Here is a 17,497-nt window from a genome sequence, read left to right as displayed (position 1 = left end):
CATATTTCCTCGAACCCATCACATCACAACGATATTCTGATCACAAAGGCCCCCACAACGGGAAACATTAGAGTATGAAGATGAGGCTGCAGAAGTTATGATGTGATGTCGTTGAAATGATGGTGGTGGTGATGGTGGTGGTGGTGATGGTGGTGGTGCAATTAAGCTTGGTGGTTAGTCAGCTGCGCTTTCCTGTTTGGGGGTGTGTGAGACATTCAGGTTCACATTAAACATCCATTGAAAACAGTGCCCTGAACAAAATCGTTCGTATCGTTTAGCTTACAGATAGACATCATTTCTATCCTGATGACGATGATAATTTCAATGATGGCTGCGGTCTAACAATTATTAAGCTAAAGGGCCTCCACAGCCTTGAGTGCGGAGATTGTTCTAAGTTATGTATATCCTAATTCGCATTCATATTCAAGTCTAATTACGACTACTACGGGTATTTCCAAGCCTCTATCTATCGATCTCGAAGGTCTGTAGACCATTGTGCAGCAGAAAGGAAGGTAAACATGTATGTAATGAGTGTGCATGTACGCCGATTTTCTCCCATCCATCTATCCATCCCTCCTTGCACCCGGTCATCTACTCTTCCAATTCAACGCCTCCGCTATTACCCTCCGCTCATTCCCCGTCCCACCCCTCCCCCTCATTGTCCAGACCCCTAAGAGGTACAAATAGCACTAAACTCATAACTCCCCAACGGCTGCGGAAACAACCCATTATCCAGCAACACAAACGCATCCCACTCATGCGCACTCTCCGTCTTGAAATTCCAAAACACCCACCCCTGCGTATGGCTCTCGAAAACCTCCAACTGCGCCTCGATATATCCTCTCATATCGCCCTTGAACGTCTCGTTCCACATCGCGATATTGCTCTTATCGGCACAAGTTCCAACATAGCTGGAGCCAGGGTATGTGCCGTCGTAGCGGGCCCCGATGCCGTAGCCGTTGAGGGCCGGAGCGCAGTCCGTCATGGCGGCTGTCCATTCGCCGACTACGACCCATTTGTCGGCGCCAGAGGCGTATGTGGGCGCGTTGTTGCAGACGAGTTGGCGGTGTTGCCAGGGGACGAGGGCGACGAGGGCGTCGGTGAAGACTTGGTATTCGTGGTGGTCTACGGCGACTGGGATAATTTATTAGCATGTATTCAGCAAGGGAGGGTGGCGGGCTTACCGTTCTGGGAGTTGTTGTCTGACACGGAGAGGAATCCGTTCCAGGTGCTGGGGGAAACGAAACCGTCGTGTAGCATGACGGGTGTATCGCTGATGGCTCTCACTTGGTCGTACCCATCTCGATAATATTGCTTCAGCGTATCGAGGTTCAGCTCCGAGCTCAGAGGTTCGTTCAGAAGCTCGATGGCAACAATGACATCTTGGTATGATGGCTGAGCGTATTTCGCTGTAATAGTGTTGAGGATCGAAAGCGTTTGAGCTACTGTATCTCCCTGCTGCCATCCTGGCGTTGATATTCTATGTCCACTGTTGTCGAAGCCGTTTTGCGAACCTGGAGCACCGTGCAGGTCGATCCAGATCTTCAACCCTGTCCCTCTCGCCCAATCGACTGCTGCATCAATGTATGGTGCTGCTCCTTGTGTGTATGTCTCTCCATCCTCGAGGGCGTATGCCCAGTATCCGACTGGTATCCGGACTGTATTGAATCCTGCGTTTGCTATCTTCTGGAAATCCGCGAATGTGCACCAGCTATCCCACTACAAGGATCGTCAGTGTCCATGCCTGATGTATGCCATTTCTGCTTACGTGTGGTTTGAGAATATTGTATGCAGCTTCTGTGCCAAGTTGTTGAGTGAGTGTGAATTCGTCGACTATGCCGAGAGACTGGTTGAGGCCTTGGAAGATAGAAGGCGTGATCCATGGTTCCAGGACTGGATCGAAGGTTAGCCAATGCTTCTACAATGCAGAGGAATACTTACGAAGCCATCCTCCTATGTTCAAACCTCGTACCTTCTCTGATCCCCAGTTGAAGCTCACTGAGCGCTTCGATAATGGTTGTCTGCGAATTCATCAGTATGCCCCGCAAACAGTGAAAGCGGCAAACTCACGCCGTGGCCGGTAGCGCTGCAACAACAGCAGCAGCAGATACAATTGCTGCTAGAGTATTTTTGAGCAACATGATTAAGCAATTAAAGAAACAAAACGAGTGTGATGGCGCAGATACAGAGCGAGAGACTCAAAAGTTCGAGCAGATATCAAGTCTGCGTTTGCATTGGGGAAACCGGGTCCCTTAGTAAGAAGAGATGAACAGGACAAACAAGAAAGATGATAGATCAGGATTCCTTGTATCGAGGTGTGGATACGCCAGGATAGAGATGATGCGGACGTATAAGTAAGGGATCAACGGTCAAGATAGAAGTATGAGACTGGGTCAATGCAAACAAGGAGGTCTCGACCTACGGCACTTGCATTGGCTGGCACAAGGAAATAGAAGCAACCAGGACGGCTGCATACGTAGAATCATACAGTATGGGAGATGGGCCTAGTCTTGATTTGTTCCTGGCCAAGAAGAGCAGGAATAGTTGTGGAGAATTGAGGTCATCCAGCCATTAAGAAGGAGATGATATTGGCATCGCATCGCCTCGCCTCCACGGATCAGGATGGACGTGGGAGAGTGGAGGGTTGGGCAGGTGGAGAAGATCAGAGCGACAGACGAGATGCGCTGAAACTGGTTCGCTTCGCTTAGGGCACTTGGATCCACCGTGGCTGCGCTGTCATGGAGGTTCCTGTCACTACTGCAGGGGTTGGAAACATGAAATCGCCCATTCAGGCACAATCGAAAAACAAGAATGGGAACCCGGCCCTGGACTGCAGTGGATGGTGGACCCAGAAAAGGACCCAGCAAAGATAGTGGCGGCGCCAATCGCCATCCATCGACACCAGAAATAATCTATTGCGCGATGATCCGGAGATTTTTTGATATGGCGGCGCGTTGGTGGTAGCCAGTCCTGACCTCATCGATGGGGAAGGTCAAATTCAACGCCAACAACACTCAGAGGCACAAATCGCGAACATGGATGTCAAGTGTGAACATGTCAACAGAGATTCATCATTTTATCGGATCTCAATTTCTGTCTCTGTTCTATTTCGATTCGTGAATCATCGGGTGGCGCTAAATTCTATGCATGAATTGATATGAGCTGCCGTCCTTGATGACAGCTTCGCCACTCCTTTAATTCATGCATAATTCCAACCACGCTTGAGCATCCACTTATCATTTCCCCTTTCATGTGAACGCAGCCAAGCGAGAAGTCCAGCCTTATTATGTAATCCTGCTGTGGCTGATGCCTTCCAGGTTGCCTTACCATAAGTCGGCTCTCCATACTCTTCTCACGATCTGCACCATAGAGCTCCCATCAAGTGGTGAAGCCTCGTCAGCTTCAACTCGACGTGCAGTAGTTGGGATCACAAAGAGTCAGTTGACTCATGTAGCTTCTCGATACCCGTTGACCTTTTGAGCAAGGTGCGCAAGAGATCAGGTACCTATCCTTAGTCAGATCCAATCGGACCAAACGCTTCTTGTACTCGGCGTGGTTTTGACAGCCTTATCGGTAGCCTTTCTAGTAGGATGCGGTGCGACAATGCATGTTCGCGAAAATGTTGAGGTGCTCATGGCAAGGCAGTGCCGCAGGCCAACAGCAAGGCTGTCTACGGCTATTCGCAGCGAATAGAATGTCTTGTTTGCTTGTGAAATGCCTTTTTCTCGGTAACTGGTGCCTATTGTGGGTTGCCTTTTCGATGTTATCATATATTGTCTATAAAACTATTACTTTTCTACTTTGTCTGTCAGTGGTTTCAGCTTCTTAATTCTTCTCACGTTTATCAAAAGTAGTTTCAGCCTCCCAATCCTCTTAAATTCGTTGAAAGTTCCACCCTCAATCTAAACAATCTACAACCATGGGCGAACAAGACACCTCTATGATGGCACCCAACCACGATGCCTTCGAGACCATCTTCAATGGCTACAAAAAGCACTTCGACGGCACCCGCACCTCAACCGAACTCACCATGCTCGAACTCCTCCGCAAATCCCACCCCAACTTCCACATAACCTGCTGCGGAACCCACAAATGCGACCTGCTCGGCTTTGCTGCCGCTGGCCACGCAACATCAACCCTAGATAAGGGCTCCAACGACGAACTCTACGACGCAACCCGCTCCTACAAATCTCCCGGCCCGCGCATGTTCTTTGCCGGCAAGCCAGGTCTCCTAAGAGACAACACCCGTTTCGGACGGTACAAATACGTATGGAACGATCAGGAATTCCTGCTCTACGAAGTCGAGTACACAGCTCCCTTTAAACCAGCCACCAAAATCTTCTACCTCCTCTCTCCCCGCACCCTCTCCTCCGCCTCAGAAGAAGGCACCTCATCCGCCACCGACGCCCTTCTACTAGCCGTCGGATCCTGGTCCACAGACCTCCACAAAGAAATCTACGTCTTCGACGACGGCCGCTGGTCCAAAGACGCCTCGCTCTACACCTCCGTCCGCCTCTCCTCCTGGGACGACGTCATCCTGTCCCCCATCATGAAAACCTCCCTCATCTCCGACGTCCAAGGCTTCTTCGACAACCGGCCCCTCTACAAATCCCTCTCCGTCCCCTGGAAACGCGGCATCATCCTGCACGGCCTGCCCGGCAACGGCAAAACGATTTCCATAAAAGCGCTAATCGCAGCCCTCGAAGCGAGGGAGGACCCCGTGCCGAGTCTGTATGTGAAGAGTTTCGATGCGTGTCAAGGGCAGAAATTCTCCATTCGGCAGATCTTCACGCATGCGCGGATCATGGCGCCTTGTTTGCTGATCTTCGAGGATCTGGATTCGCTCATCACGCCTAAAACCCGCAGCTACTTTCTAAACGAAGTCGATGGCTTGGAGAGTAATGACGGGATTCTAATGCTGGGATCCACGAACCATCTTGAGAGTCTGGATCCGGCGATCTCGAAGCGGCCGAGTCGGTTTGATCGCAAGTACCATTTTGAACTCCCCGGAAGAGCGGAGAGGACGGCGTATTGTGAGTTTTGGCGTCGGAAGGTGGGGGAGAGTGAGTTAGTGCGCTGGGAGGAGGGGGTTAGCGGGGTGGTGGCGGGGTGGAGTGAGGGGTTTAGTTTTGCGTATTTGAAGGAGTTGTTTGTTGTTGCTTTGTTGACGGTTGCGAGGGGTGGAGATGTATCGTCTGATGCTCAAGAAACTCCTGATCTCAAGACTGAGGACGAGAATCATTTGAAAGAAGAGAAGGCTACCCCAGTAGCGGCTGCAGATGGAGAGAAAGCCGAAACCAAGAAAGAAGAGAAGAAGAAGAGAACTCTACCCGAAGTCGAGGTCCCCGAGCATTTAAAGGATAATCAGTTCTTGAAGGCTATCAAGGCTCAGTTGCAGATCCTGCTCGATGAGATGGATAGCACGAAAGAGGAGGATTGGCCGTCTGATAAGCCGAAGGGTTCTGGTGGACTTCGGGGGTTGGTACGTAGGAGAATGGCGAGAGGGGGTGATTCGGATGACGATTGAAAATACCTATCTCGGGGAAAGAGACGAGAGGTGGGAAATGGAAGGAGGAGTAAAGGAGGGGAGGACTTGAAGGAATTGATGAGAGAGATCATCTGATTTGCTCAGAAGTTAGTCGTCAATGAAGAAGACTTAGATGGATACACCTTCGCAGTTATCCAAAATCCATGCTATACACCCATCACTTCGTAGTATTCTTCTCAACAATCCCCCTGGCAAACTCCCCAAACGTAATCCCCTGCTCCAAATCCACCACCTCCCCCAAATTCGGCTGCGTAAAAACAGCCAACGTATTCCTCGCAATCCTGCCCCCCTCCTCCCCCACCCCCGGTCTAACCCCTTTGACAAAATGCGGCACAGCCTTAAACTTGCCCTTGGTGATTCTTTCTAGCGCTTCGCCTGTCTGGAATGCAATACAATCTCTCGGGATCTTGACTTGCACCGTTTCTCCGCTTCGAGACTGGATGTACAGTCCTGCGGTAGGATCCGGGGAGGCATCGAGTTCTGCTAGTGTTGGGAGGAATTGGGGGTTGTATGAGTACGTGATGGGGATAGCGGGGATTTGTCGAGATTCGTTGATGAACATCGCGGATGTTAAGCCGGTCAGACAGCCGTGATCGAGATGGGTTGCACACCAATCGTCGTCCGTCTTCGATTCCTCAGTTTTAGGGTCTGCGGGAAAATAATGCAATAGTCGAGCTTTGGTCGTAGTAGATGTCTTAACAACATGTTCTAGATACCCAGATTTATACTCCGGGATCTCCTTCTCGGCATACCGATCACATGCCTTGGCAACCAGGACCGCGGTATCGATGATAAGCCGACATAGATCCTCGAACGTCTCTTTAAATCCTGGGAGGGTTGGCCATAGGTTCGGACTTAGATACTCGGGAAAGTTCTCAGGAGAAAACTCTGAGGTTGGTTTAGCGCAGTCCAAGGATGAATCGACGTAGAAAGCACAGTTGGCGTAGAAAGAGCCTTTTAGGGTATCGATTTGGCCATTTTTCAGAGTCTCTTTGCCGAGGGACCAGCCGGTTAGGTATTTTGCGGCGGGGTTCTCGAGTTTGGCTGTTTTTATCAGAATGTTGATGAGGATGGTGGGGTTATCACTTACCGAGTCTGAATGAGGGGAGGTTGCCCAGGTAGGAAGAGTAGGTTAGTAGACGATGTCTTAGTTGGACGAAGTCGGATGGGACGTCTTTGACTATGATAATTCCTAAGGAGTCTGGTCCAAAGGCTTCTTCTAAAGTTGAGAACGAGACATTGCCTAGAAGGGTCAGCCGAGGATCTGGTGTTGATGAGGGAGGGGTGTACCATTCTTAAGATCTTCCAAGCTGACAGTCACGGCTGCTGAGGACATCGTTGCTGAACTTCTCTTTGTGTTCGACAGATTCAAGAAGAAGAGAAATTTGTCTCTACATTTTTAAGTTTCGACGAGTCACGGATGGGAGGAAGTGACCGGGCGATTCCGTTGGAGGGGCTCTGATAGCCTGTTTTGGCCTAGCGCACAGAAGCTCGACCTTCCTTTCGCAGCTCAATGCTCCAGCACACCAAAAACATCTACGCAGCTATTCAACATGGTCAAACCACTGACATTCAAAGGCGACAAAAAAGCAAAGAAGAGAAAGCGGGTCGACACCGAGGAGAAATTCGGCAATGGAGAAACATCGACGTCGAGAGAACTCACGACTACACAGAAAGACGAAGACCCTGCGGTGGAAGACGATAGCTGGGTAACGGCAGAAGCAACAGGCGATGTTGTGGGACCAATTGTCTTGGTTGTACCTTCGGAGCCACCGTCATGCATAGCATGCGATGCCGGCGGCAAGGTTTTTGCGAGTCAACTCGAGAATATCATCGACGACGACTCCTCGACTGCGGAGCCGCACGATGTTAGGCAGGTGTGGATTGCCAATAGAGTCGCGGGGACAGAGACGTTTAGCTTCAAGGGTCATCATGGCAAGTGAGTATAATCTGGAATGAAAATCTGCGATGTCTCCAGCTCACAAGTATCTAGATATTTGAGTTGCGACAAATTCGGCATGCTATCTGCTAATACAGAAGCTGTTTCCCCGCTCGAATCTTTCCTCGCGATTCCTACGGCCGATACACCAGGCACATTTCAGATCCAGAATCTTCGAGAGACGTTTCTTACTATCAAGCCTTCGACGTCTGCGAAATCCAATGCCCTGCCAGAGATTCGGGGTGATGGAGAGGCGATTACATTTAATACAACGTTTCGGATACGGATGCAAGCACGATTCAAGCCGAAACTCAAAGCGTCGAAAGAAGAGAAGGCTAGGGAGAAGATTAGTAGGAAGGAGCTTGAGGAAGCTGTTGGGAGGAGGCTGGAGGATGATGAGGTGAGGAAGTTGAAGAAGGCTAGAAGGGAGGGGGATTATCATGAAGCGTTACTGCTTATCAAGGTGAAGAATAAGCATGATAAATACAGTTGAATAGCGAAAGCTTTCTTCATGTTCGTCTGCTAGGGTGTAGACCAGGGAATGCGAAGATGCTACTTGGTGAGGTCAGTGGAACGTCCGAGGACGAACCAAGTCGAACAAGCACGAAAAGTCCCAGAAAAGTACCAGAAGAGAGGACATCTTAGTCCATACTGGCTGGCTGCTGTGAATGACAGGGCAGAATACAGCTGCTATGGATGAAGCGATTGCCAAATGGACGACAAGGAGAGCTCGTCTATTCTAGGATATGGTTGGCAAAGCAAATGGCTATGGTAGCCAGTGTAGATGACCGACCTAGAAAAATCCTACAGTCATTGTTAACATTCCCTGGACTTATCGTCGAAAACTTGCAACATCTTGTAATCACGTGATCGACGCAATTACTTCCATCCAATGTTGAATCCTTAATAGGCATCGAGATTCCCCTATACTAGTTGACAACCTATAATTTCATCAGAAATGGCTCAAGTTACGTAGTCTGAAGACTGAAATAGTGACATCAAAAATAAAATTCCACCCATAAATTTTTCCGACATCCAAAACTCCAACTCTCCCCACAACCAAATAAAAATGTACCAACTAACCTCAACCTCCGTTTTCAAAGCTCCCTCCCCGCCCGGCCAAGAAGTTTACATCTATGAAATCCTCCCCTGTGCCGCGGGCCTCGCGGCCATTTCCTCCGACGACAGTTTGCGGCTTCTGGATCCGTTGTCGTTGACGCTCGGTTCAGTGAAGGGAAATCTCCATTCGGAATCGGGTAAGAAGAGAGATCCGGCTGTTGAGGGTGTTACCTGTCTGACGGGAATTGAGGGGGAGAGTGTGGTTGTTACGGCGGGGAGAGATGGGTGGGTTAGGGTTGTTGATTCGAGGAGTGGAGAGGGGGTGGGAGGGGTTAGAGTTGGTGAGTTTTGGGGTGTTCTTTTTGGATTTTGAGTGACTTTTTGTGTTTTTCATGTTCTGTAAGAGGTGTTTTCAATCTTGATATTTGGTTCGTTGTGATTTGAGATTTGTTTTGAGTCCAAGTTGGATTTCAAGTAGTGGTGAAATAGTGCCTTTCAGGCTCATTATTCTTTTTGCTTTTGAAGTTTTTGGTAGAATAGACAGGCTTTTGAACCCATTCTAACAATTTGAGTAGCTCAGAATGCTCCCATACTGTCACTTGCATGTTCAAGCCCGTATGCATTGGCAGCAGGCACGGAGTTGACGAATCATCAAGCAAGTATTTTGATCTGGTAAGTATATATAATTCCTCTACATCAAGATAAACGCTGATTCACTAGGGATACACGCAACTTAGAGACACCAATAGTCCAGTATGTCGAGAGCCATAGCGACGATGTTACTGAAGTAAGTCTCACCATCTCTGACAAAGGCACTGCTAACCAAACCACCAGCTGCAATTCCATCCAACTCGACCTCAAATCCTGCTCTCTGGCTCAACAGATGGCTTGGTAAACATCTACAACATCACTATCACAGACGAAGAGGAAGCATTACACCAGACTATCAACCATAGTGCCTCGATACACCATGCCAACTTCCTCAGTGACGTGGATATATTTGCTCTATCACATGACGAGAAGTTCTCGATGTATGAACTCGTCACGAATCCGGAAGAAGGGGTCGAAGAGCATCCTCCAGTCCACTTTGGTGATCTAAGAGAGAAGCTAGGTGGTGAATATGTTGCGAATGTTATGAGGAGACCAGATGGTGGTGCTGTGGCTGGCATTGGAACTCATAGGTAAGTCAGAATGTCAATTTTGAAGCACAGAACTCTAGGATTTGATACTAATAACCTCATAGTCAAGAGAGCTTTGATCTCGTACAGTTGAAGAATGGCCCTTGGACTTTTCAACCTGAGACAAAGGTTACATTACCGGGAGCACACGGATCTGAGATCGTCCGATCGTACTGTTTTCTCGACTCAGTATGTATTCTCTGATTTCTGATTTCACCAGCTAACAAAGAACCAGCATCAAACTGTATTGACTTGTGGTGAAGATGGGCAAGTCAAGGCTTGGAAAGGGAGTTGAGAAACATGTGGGGCTATTTGTGGCGCAAACCACTGTACTAAGATAGAAACGAAGATCATTGTAGACATCATTTTGACTATATTGTTTCTCTACTGAATCGTGAGAAGTAAAGTAAGGAAGAAAATCAACAATTTTAGAATAGGCGATATTGTTTGTTGGAGTTGAAGTTTGTTTGTTCCGTAAGCTCGGCATGGTCGCGTGTGGATGCCTGCCGAATGCAGAAAGAGGACAGCTTGAGATCAGTAGCTTGAACAACCTCCAACAAATCCCAGAGCCACGACGCTTCTCTCATTATGATCATTGCGGATTTCATGAGATGATGACCTGCCCACTTGCTACTGCTTCTCGGACGAAGTAAATTCTTTCACACGCAAAAGTTCTACAATATGAAGGACTGGAGCAAACAATTATGGTGCTTGATTTGTAGGTGGTGATCCTGCTGCGACAACATATTATAAAGCTAATCGCATAACGTTCATAGTGTTTTTGCAGATTTCGATACCCATCTATGCGCAGATATCATCAGATGATGATGTGGGAACGCCTGTCAGCGTGGATACAAGTGCGCAGCCATCGGTAGCAGCTCAATCACCAACGCCGCAACGGCCGCTGGGGGAACCAAATGACGGTTCCAGGAGGATAGATGGTGAGCAGAGGAGGGAATCGAACGAAGAATATGTATTGACCCATTTCAAGGTACTGAGCAGGTTGACAAAGCTCTCTTCTTCCTCCATCGATACGAACGATTGAATCCGCGACCAGCACGAAAACCCTCTGGCATAATTGGAACGACTGGGCAATACATCTTAGCCCTGCTCCCACGATTATCTATCCAGGGCCCTTCCGGAACTGAAGAGGATGTATCGAAACAGCTTCCATCGCAGGTTGCAGAAGCAGTGCGACTTCTGGAGGAGGCAGCACAACTCAACAACCCGGATGCTATTTTCCTCCTGGCTGAAATGAACTTCTACGGCAATTTCACGCATCCGAAGAACTTTCCTGAGTCGTTCAGACGATATCACCAATTGGCCTCCTTGAATGGAAACAGCTCGGCACAGCATATGCTTGGATTCATGTATGCGACAGGCATTGGAGGAGCTGTGGAAAGGGATCAAGCAAAGTCCTTGCTATACCACACTTTTGCAGCCAAGGGCGGGAGCGTCAAATCCGAGATGACACTAGCATATCGATATCATACCGGAGTTGGAGTGGCACAGAACTGCGATGTTTCAGTCAAGCACTATAAAGCTGCTGCTGACCAAGCTGTCAAATGGTTCCGTTCAGGTCCTCCAGGAGGAATGGCGTGGGTTCCGGACTCGTATCGATATGCAGACGATGATGGTGGTGTCTACGGAGAGGGTGCCAGCTATTCCAGTGCAGGGATCAACAGGAATAAGGCAGGCGTGAACTCTGACGCACATGCAGCTCTGGATGATGTTCTGGAGTATCTGGACTTGATGTCACGAAAGGGGGACTTTAAGGCGACATTCAGTCTTGGACGAATTCACTATGATGGACAGAAAGGCCTTCCAAGAGATATGCAGAGTGCAAAGTGGTATTTCATGAAGGTTGCGAAACTGTACTGGGGGCGAGATGGCAGAATCATCGAGCAAGAAAAACCAGGTCTCGAAAAAGTCGCCACCAAAGCTGCTGGATATATTGGCCGAATGTTCATGCGAGGCGAGGGTGTGGAGCAGAGCTTCGAGAGAGCCCAGATCTGGTTCCAAAGGGGCATCAAAAGTGGCGATGCCGGCTCACAATATGGAATGGGTGTTATGCATTTGGAAGGACTTGGAGTTCCCAAGAACTCTGCGAAAGCGACTGAGTTTTTCAAAGCTTCGGCAGAACTGGACTATTCTCCTGCACAGGTTGCTTTAGGAGCTCTGTACCTTGACCAAGGAACACCAAACGACATCCAAGTAGCTAGTCGCTATTTCGAGCTTGCTGCGAGATATGGCCACATTGAATCCTACTATTACCTTGCCGAGATCATTGACCAGGGACTTGGTCGAGATCGTAGCTGCGGACTTGCAGCAGCTTATTACAAGAATGTTGCTGAGAAGGCCGAGCCACTCCTCTCGTCTTTTGCAGAGGCCAACGAAGCGTACGAAAGCGGAGACTATGAAATCGCATTGATTGACAACATGTTTGCCGCCGAGCAAGGCTACGAGAGAGCTCAAGCAAATGTTGCCTACATTCTTGACCAGCAAAAGTTCAGATGGTCATTCCCCACATGGCTGTCTCTGACTGCTTCACGCCGGCCGGCCCTCTTACAGAATGCAGCACTTGCATTGATCTACTGGACAAGGTCAGCCAAGCAGTCGAATATTGATTCATTGGTCAAAATGGGAGACTATTATCTTGCTGGTGTCGGCACTCAAGCCGACATGGAGAAAGCTGCTTCGTGTTATACAGCAGCGTCTGAATACCACCAAAGCGCCCAGGCGCTTTACAATCTCGCTTGGATGCACGAAAATGGCGTTGGGCTCAACCAAGATTTTCATTTGGCAAAGAGATATTATGACCTTGCATTGGAGACTAATGAAGAGGCCTATCTTCCCGTCACATTGAGCTTGTTCAAACTCAGAATGAGGAGTGCATGGAATACACTTACTCACGGCAGGGTGAACTCTATTCAAGATGAACCAGGTAAGTTCCAAGCCGGACTTCTTCTCCAATGCTAATTTTCAGTAGCTCCAAAGAAGCAATGGTCTCTGTCAGAGTGGATCTCGAACTTTCTCAAAGATGATCCTATGTTATACGATGATAATGGCTTTGATGACAACTATCTGCCTGAAACAGATGCTATGCCTGGAGGGGATGCCGATGGTCTATACGATGACATATTGGACGATGGACTATTGGAAACCTTTGTGATAATTGGATTAGCTGCAGCTCTGTTGTTCTTGATTTATTATCGACAACAGCATCAGTTGGCTCATAGACGGCAAGAGGAAGCAGCGAATGGACAAAATGGTGCAGCGCCTGCGGGACAGCAGGAAGACAGAGGATTATTTCCTCAACCAGGTGATCCTGAATTCAACCAATGGGTTGCAGGTGGCATAGGGCATTAAAATATTGCGTGGAGTGTACCTTTAGCGTGTAGAAATAAGCAGAGGCAGTTCAAAATGATATCCATAACATAATGCTGCTTGTCTTTGATATTTCTTGTGTGAAAAGCTCCAAGTGACAAGGGCTGGTGGAGACATCCAAGCTACCCCACACTTTCACCAGCGCACCAAAGTCGCGTATCGCGAAACTTCCCTTCATCAGTATCACAAGAAATGCTGCACAAAATTGATCCACAACTTACATCTCCACAGCACTAACAATCAACCAATTTATCAATCAAGATGTCCACTCCCGCAGCCAAACGCCGCAGAATCGAAACCGCGTCTCAAACCCTGTCAAAACCATTCCGCTCTCCCTTCAAAACGCCCTTGAAGTCAGCTTCCCCATCTACCTCCTCCGTCCCTCTCACGTCCAAAACAACGAATTCTCTACTCTCCCATCCTCCCAAGACTTCAAGCCTGCCAGCACCGCGAGCAAAGAAAACCTATACCTCTCCCGTGGCAGCAGCAGCGCTGAACGCAGACCCCGATATCGCGCCCCTGCTCCGCGCGCAGAGAGAACTGGAGAGGGAATTGCGAGAGTTGAAGGAGGAGGTTGATACTGCGGAGCAAGCACGGAAGATTGAGGCTGAGAGCAAAGAGGGAGAGGTGGATGGGGAGTTGGTGGTGTTGATTGGGAAGTGGAGGGGGGCTAGTCGGTTGGCGGCTGAGGAGCTGTTTGGGAAGGTTAGTGAGAGGGTTAATAGGTATGTTTGAGTTCTCTTTGTGTTTGTTGGCGATGTTGTGGATGATTGGTTTATGGGGGACTGGAGATGAGTGCTTCGATGAGGGACTTTGGCTGACTGGTTGGCAGGATGGGTGGACCGAGAGCTTGGAAAGAGATGCAGAAGAGGCAGCACGAGTTCCAGAATAATTGGGATCAGGAAGAGGAGAATAATAACGATGATGATGACGATGACGATCATGAGGATGAGGATGGTGAAAGGAAAGATGTTGAGAAGAGGGATATTTATGCGGAGTATGGTATCGATCCCGAGACGGAGAATGAGAAGTCACAACGTCCAAATGGCCTAGGGGATACGGGAGAGCTTCCTGGACAAGAAGATGTAGGTGATGTGCCCTTTTGACAAAGTGTACTGACCGGATTTTAGGAATTCACGATGGGGATGATGCTCAGAACTTTGAATGTTGACCTCGATGTTATTGGCTACGACAAGCAACAGCAGAGATGGGTGGACTAGTGCGATGGATATCATCTGGAAAAGTTAAGATGGCTGATAAATGGTACTTTTTCCTTCTTCACAAAATACCCTGCTATTTGCATTGCTCAAATACAGCTTTGTTATGTTATCAGAGAAGGCTGAGATCCAAATTTTTTCTGCGTTGGCTGACTTCGCCTTGTGTGACGCCTTTCACTCATACTGGCACTCTATTGGAACTGGTGTCACCCCTCCTGTTAACCACCCACGTGATGATGCAGCTGGCACTGCAGGAGAGGCTGAGCACAAGCACTGCCCACTGGAACCTTTCTCTTAGGATATCTAACAACGGATCTTACACTTCGAATGTTGCTTAGGAGAGGCTTTTCATACAGGATATAGCTAGGCTTTCAGCTTCTATTCAACTCGATAGCGTTGACCGCAACAGCGTGGTGTGCCTCTCCAGTCGACTCTTCTATTTCCTTTCTCTCTCCATCATCATGGCAGAAGCCTTTGGGATTGCTGCAGGTGTGATCGGCGTCGTGTCTCTTTCCATCCAGGTAAGTAAACGGAGATTCATCCTGTTTCAGGGTACATCCTGCACGAGGCTGTGCCTTACATCGTGCTGTGAAAAGCATACAGCCTCGTGTTTTGAATATGGGTCCTTCGTGCTCTTGCTAACTCTAGTCTTAATAGCTCGCGGACGGTGTGCAGAAAGCATGCGACTTCTGTGAATCGATCGAAGATGGCCCAGAAGACATTGAGCGAATATCTGCAGAGCTCAGATTACTTTCCAATTGTCTGCAGTTGATTTCACACGAGCACCAATCTGGAATGGCAGACCCAAGTCAAGACTCCCTTGTTTTAAGCGCTCTGCGAATTGCGAAGAAGGATATCAACGAGCTCTCTGTCTTTGTGACCGAACTTACTTCAAAGATTAATCCGGGGCAAGGAAAAGTGAAGAGGAAATGGGGTCGGGTCAAGATTGCCTTGAGTGCAGCAAAGATTGCGAAGATGAAGACTCATGTTGAGAGTGCGAAGAGCACTTTGAATATGCTACAAGCTAGTAGAACTCAGTGAGTCTAAGAACGCGTTTGAGAATGCTTTTGACCCGTTTCAGAATTGCCATAACTCGTTTAAATGGGGAAATGGCCCTACTGTCTACGAGTTTCTCGACGATAACTCAGTCACAGCCGCGTGTCGAGCATCAAAACAGACGACTCCTAAACACAAAAGATGCTGATCCACAGTCTCTAGAAGTTAACACTCAAGACACCGATTGCGTTGAAGCTGTGTCAAGCACAAGCGAAAGTTTACGTAGGGCGAACGCTTCCAGCCTTGAATCCAGGACGAAGACTACATGGACATCGATCAATGCAGGCATTGCACGCCTCAGCTTTCAGTCTTCGTCAACGACGTTTGCTGAAAGCGAAGAAGATCAGAACGACGAGAAAACGCCCGTAACTACCAAAAAGACATTTGTCGTCAATCTCCTCTGGGGTTTTTCTTCTTGTAGACGTGGCTTCAGACTATCTGCAAATAGTCCCTTCGACTCTCTAAACCTCAACACTATTCGAAGAAGACCCAACGATTCCCAGATCTTTACTCTTTGTTTAAGCGGAGATGCAAAAGGGGTACAAAAGCTTCTGGGTCTTCGACAAGCCTCACTATTCGATGCAGACGAGACTGGCCGAGGACTACTCCACGTAAGTTCCTTTACTCTGTTCAAGGCTTCACAAATATTGACATCTCAAATGTAGATTGCTTGTAGGAATGGCAGCTCTGAGGTAGCCAAGTTGCTCATGCGCAGCGGAATCGATTGTTACATGAGATCAGATAGCGGGCAGACAGTCATCGATGAATTGGAGTACTACGATATGGAATGTACGACTCGTGAAAACATTGTGGGAATCACCGACACGCTTGTGCGAGAGACTACGTTTGATCCGTTTGATTATCCTCAAGACACTGGTTACCAAACTCTGGTGCTCTCGAATGGGCTGCCAAAAGAAATTTTAAAGTATCTACTATTGCAGGACTATCACCTTATTCCAGCAAGGGGCATCTTCATTCACATCTACGAAAATCTGCTAGGAGTTACTGATTTTCATGATGAGTTTCAAGAATCTGTTGACTTGATGCTCACGAAGTACGAAAAAATGATGCAAGACCCAGTGACTTGTGCCAAATGGTCCTACAGGGGCACACTTCTCCAATACTTCATAGCTTATTGGATGTTCGATGTGTTCGGCCACTTAGAAGCGAAATTCAAGATTAGTCGTTGCCTTTTGTTGACAGAGGATCTCTACGCGGAAGTGGGATCAGGGACCCCGCTTGACACGATCGCGAGGTTAGGCCAAGAGAGGATTCAACCATGGCTCGAGCTCCTCGCTATAAACGGAATTGATACTGCGGAGTACTTGGAATATGAGTCGGATCAACATCCAGACGGAATCGTGTATCAAGGACTGTTACAATGCTGCAGGATTATACATCTACACTTCCGAAGCGGGCAGGATGGTATCACAGGCGTTGAAGTCGAGAATGTCTGCGATTCACAATATGATCACTTTCACCCCGAATTCAGATGCAAAGCCCAAACCAGCAGAGCAAGATGCATAACACAATTGCATGATGTTGTTATCGACGGGGAAGGGAAGCCTAAGCAGAGTATTCCCGGTGGGTGGTCGGCAGTATTGAAGCCCAATTCGGAGTCATTTCTTGTGAATCCTGGTCCTTGGACTGGAAAGCAATATGTTGATGTCTTGAAACCTACTGATTTGGTTTGGAATGAAACTAGTGGTGGATGGGATTAGCGTTTTGATCGGCTTCATTGAATGCTGGGCTGGGTTATCGGTCGGTGTCATTCATCTTATAATTAAACGAAATGTTCATTCTTAGACAATTCCAAGTGAGCCCGAGCACTATCTTGCTCCTTCCTAAGCACAGTACTGAGCTAACGAACTTCTAGGCTTTGGACCAATCTATTTCAACCTACTTTCGTCGTCCCGCTTCCCCAAAAGGAAACACGTCAGGTCTCCACTAAAAAGAGACAAGGAAAATAAGCAGCTACTACTAAGAGACAAGAACTATTCACCTCCTTCCCGACTTTCCACCTTCAAAACATACCCCTTTTCATCACTCGCCAAATTCTATCAAAATCCGTTCAAAGACTACAACTACTAGGATCGAACCACAAGGCTCTACG

The 17,497-nt window shown here is 48.2% G+C and overlaps 7 protein-coding genes across 7 annotated transcripts; 5 read left to right on the top strand and 2 right to left on the bottom strand.

Moving 5' to 3' along the window:
• Positions 1-445: 445 nt before the first annotated feature.
• LY89DRAFT_788719 (glycoside hydrolase) lies at positions 446-2,465 on the bottom strand. The gene is made up of 5 exons (XM_018223190.1): positions 2,071-2,465; positions 1,942-2,021; positions 1,769-1,893; positions 1,185-1,719; positions 446-1,134 (listed from the first exon to the last, which is right to left on the bottom strand). Exons 1-5 carry the CDS (start codon positions 2,139-2,141, stop codon positions 671-673), a joined length of 1,275 nt encoding a protein of 424 aa, XP_018063174.1. The 5' UTR covers positions 2,142-2,465; the 3' UTR covers positions 446-670.
• A 1,293-nt stretch (positions 2,466-3,758) lies between these two features.
• LY89DRAFT_690808 (P-loop containing nucleoside triphosphate hydrolase protein) lies at positions 3,759-5,658 on the top strand. The gene has a single exon (XM_018216174.1). The coding sequence runs from the start codon at positions 3,920-3,922 to the stop codon at positions 5,525-5,527; it is 1,608 nt and encodes a 535-aa protein (XP_018063173.1). The 5' UTR covers positions 3,759-3,919; the 3' UTR covers positions 5,528-5,658.
• Positions 5,659-5,705: 47 nt separating this feature from the next.
• Positions 5,706-6,884, bottom strand: LY89DRAFT_701699 (Clavaminate synthase-like protein; the record flags this gene model as incomplete). The annotated part of the gene is made up of 3 exons (XM_018217214.1): positions 5,706-6,592; positions 6,639-6,791; positions 6,839-6,884. 3 exons carry the CDS (start codon positions 6,882-6,884, stop codon positions 5,706-5,708), a joined length of 1,086 nt encoding a protein of 361 aa, XP_018063172.1.
• A 200-nt stretch (positions 6,885-7,084) lies between these two features.
• LY89DRAFT_788716 (actin-crosslinking protein) lies at positions 7,085-8,328 on the top strand. The gene is made up of 2 exons (XM_018223189.1): positions 7,085-7,487; positions 7,542-8,328. Exons 1-2 carry the CDS (start codon positions 7,102-7,104, stop codon positions 7,978-7,980), a joined length of 825 nt encoding a protein of 274 aa, XP_018063171.1. The 5' UTR covers positions 7,085-7,101; the 3' UTR covers positions 7,981-8,328.
• A 121-nt stretch (positions 8,329-8,449) lies between these two features.
• On the top strand, positions 8,450-13,161 carry LY89DRAFT_711455 (HCP-like protein). Its single transcript, XM_018217904.1, has 9 exons — positions 8,450-8,887; positions 9,122-9,218; positions 9,267-9,333; positions 9,381-9,727; positions 9,790-9,913; positions 9,960-9,981; positions 10,501-10,665; positions 10,716-12,668; positions 12,714-13,161. The coding sequence occupies exons 1-9, from the start codon at positions 8,557-8,559 to the stop codon at positions 13,091-13,093; spliced, it is 3,486 nt and encodes a 1,161-aa protein (XP_018063170.1). The 5' UTR covers positions 8,450-8,556; the 3' UTR covers positions 13,094-13,161.
• Positions 13,162-13,372: 211 nt separating this feature from the next.
• Positions 13,373-14,331, top strand: LY89DRAFT_788713 (uncharacterized protein; the record flags this gene model as incomplete). The annotated part of the gene is made up of 3 exons (XM_018223188.1): positions 13,373-13,836; positions 13,944-14,196; positions 14,242-14,331. 3 exons carry the CDS (start codon positions 13,373-13,375, stop codon positions 14,329-14,331), a joined length of 807 nt encoding a protein of 268 aa, XP_018063169.1.
• A 455-nt stretch (positions 14,332-14,786) lies between these two features.
• Positions 14,787-15,369, top strand: LY89DRAFT_599289 (uncharacterized protein; the record flags this gene model as incomplete). Its single annotated transcript, XM_018210083.1, has 2 exons — positions 14,787-14,849; positions 14,986-15,369. Coding segments are annotated over 2 exons (447 nt in total), but the record flags the coding sequence as incomplete, so codon positions are not given.
• Positions 15,370-17,497: the final 2,128 nt, after the last annotated feature.

Source organism: Mollisia scopiformis, assembly GCF_001500285.1.
Source record: "Mollisia scopiformis unplaced genomic scaffold LY89scaffold_31, whole genome shotgun sequence".
Taxonomy (NCBI): Eukaryota; Fungi; Ascomycota; class Leotiomycetes; order Helotiales; family Mollisiaceae; genus Mollisia; species Mollisia scopiformis.
This window is presented reverse-complemented; position numbering and strand designations above follow the sequence as displayed.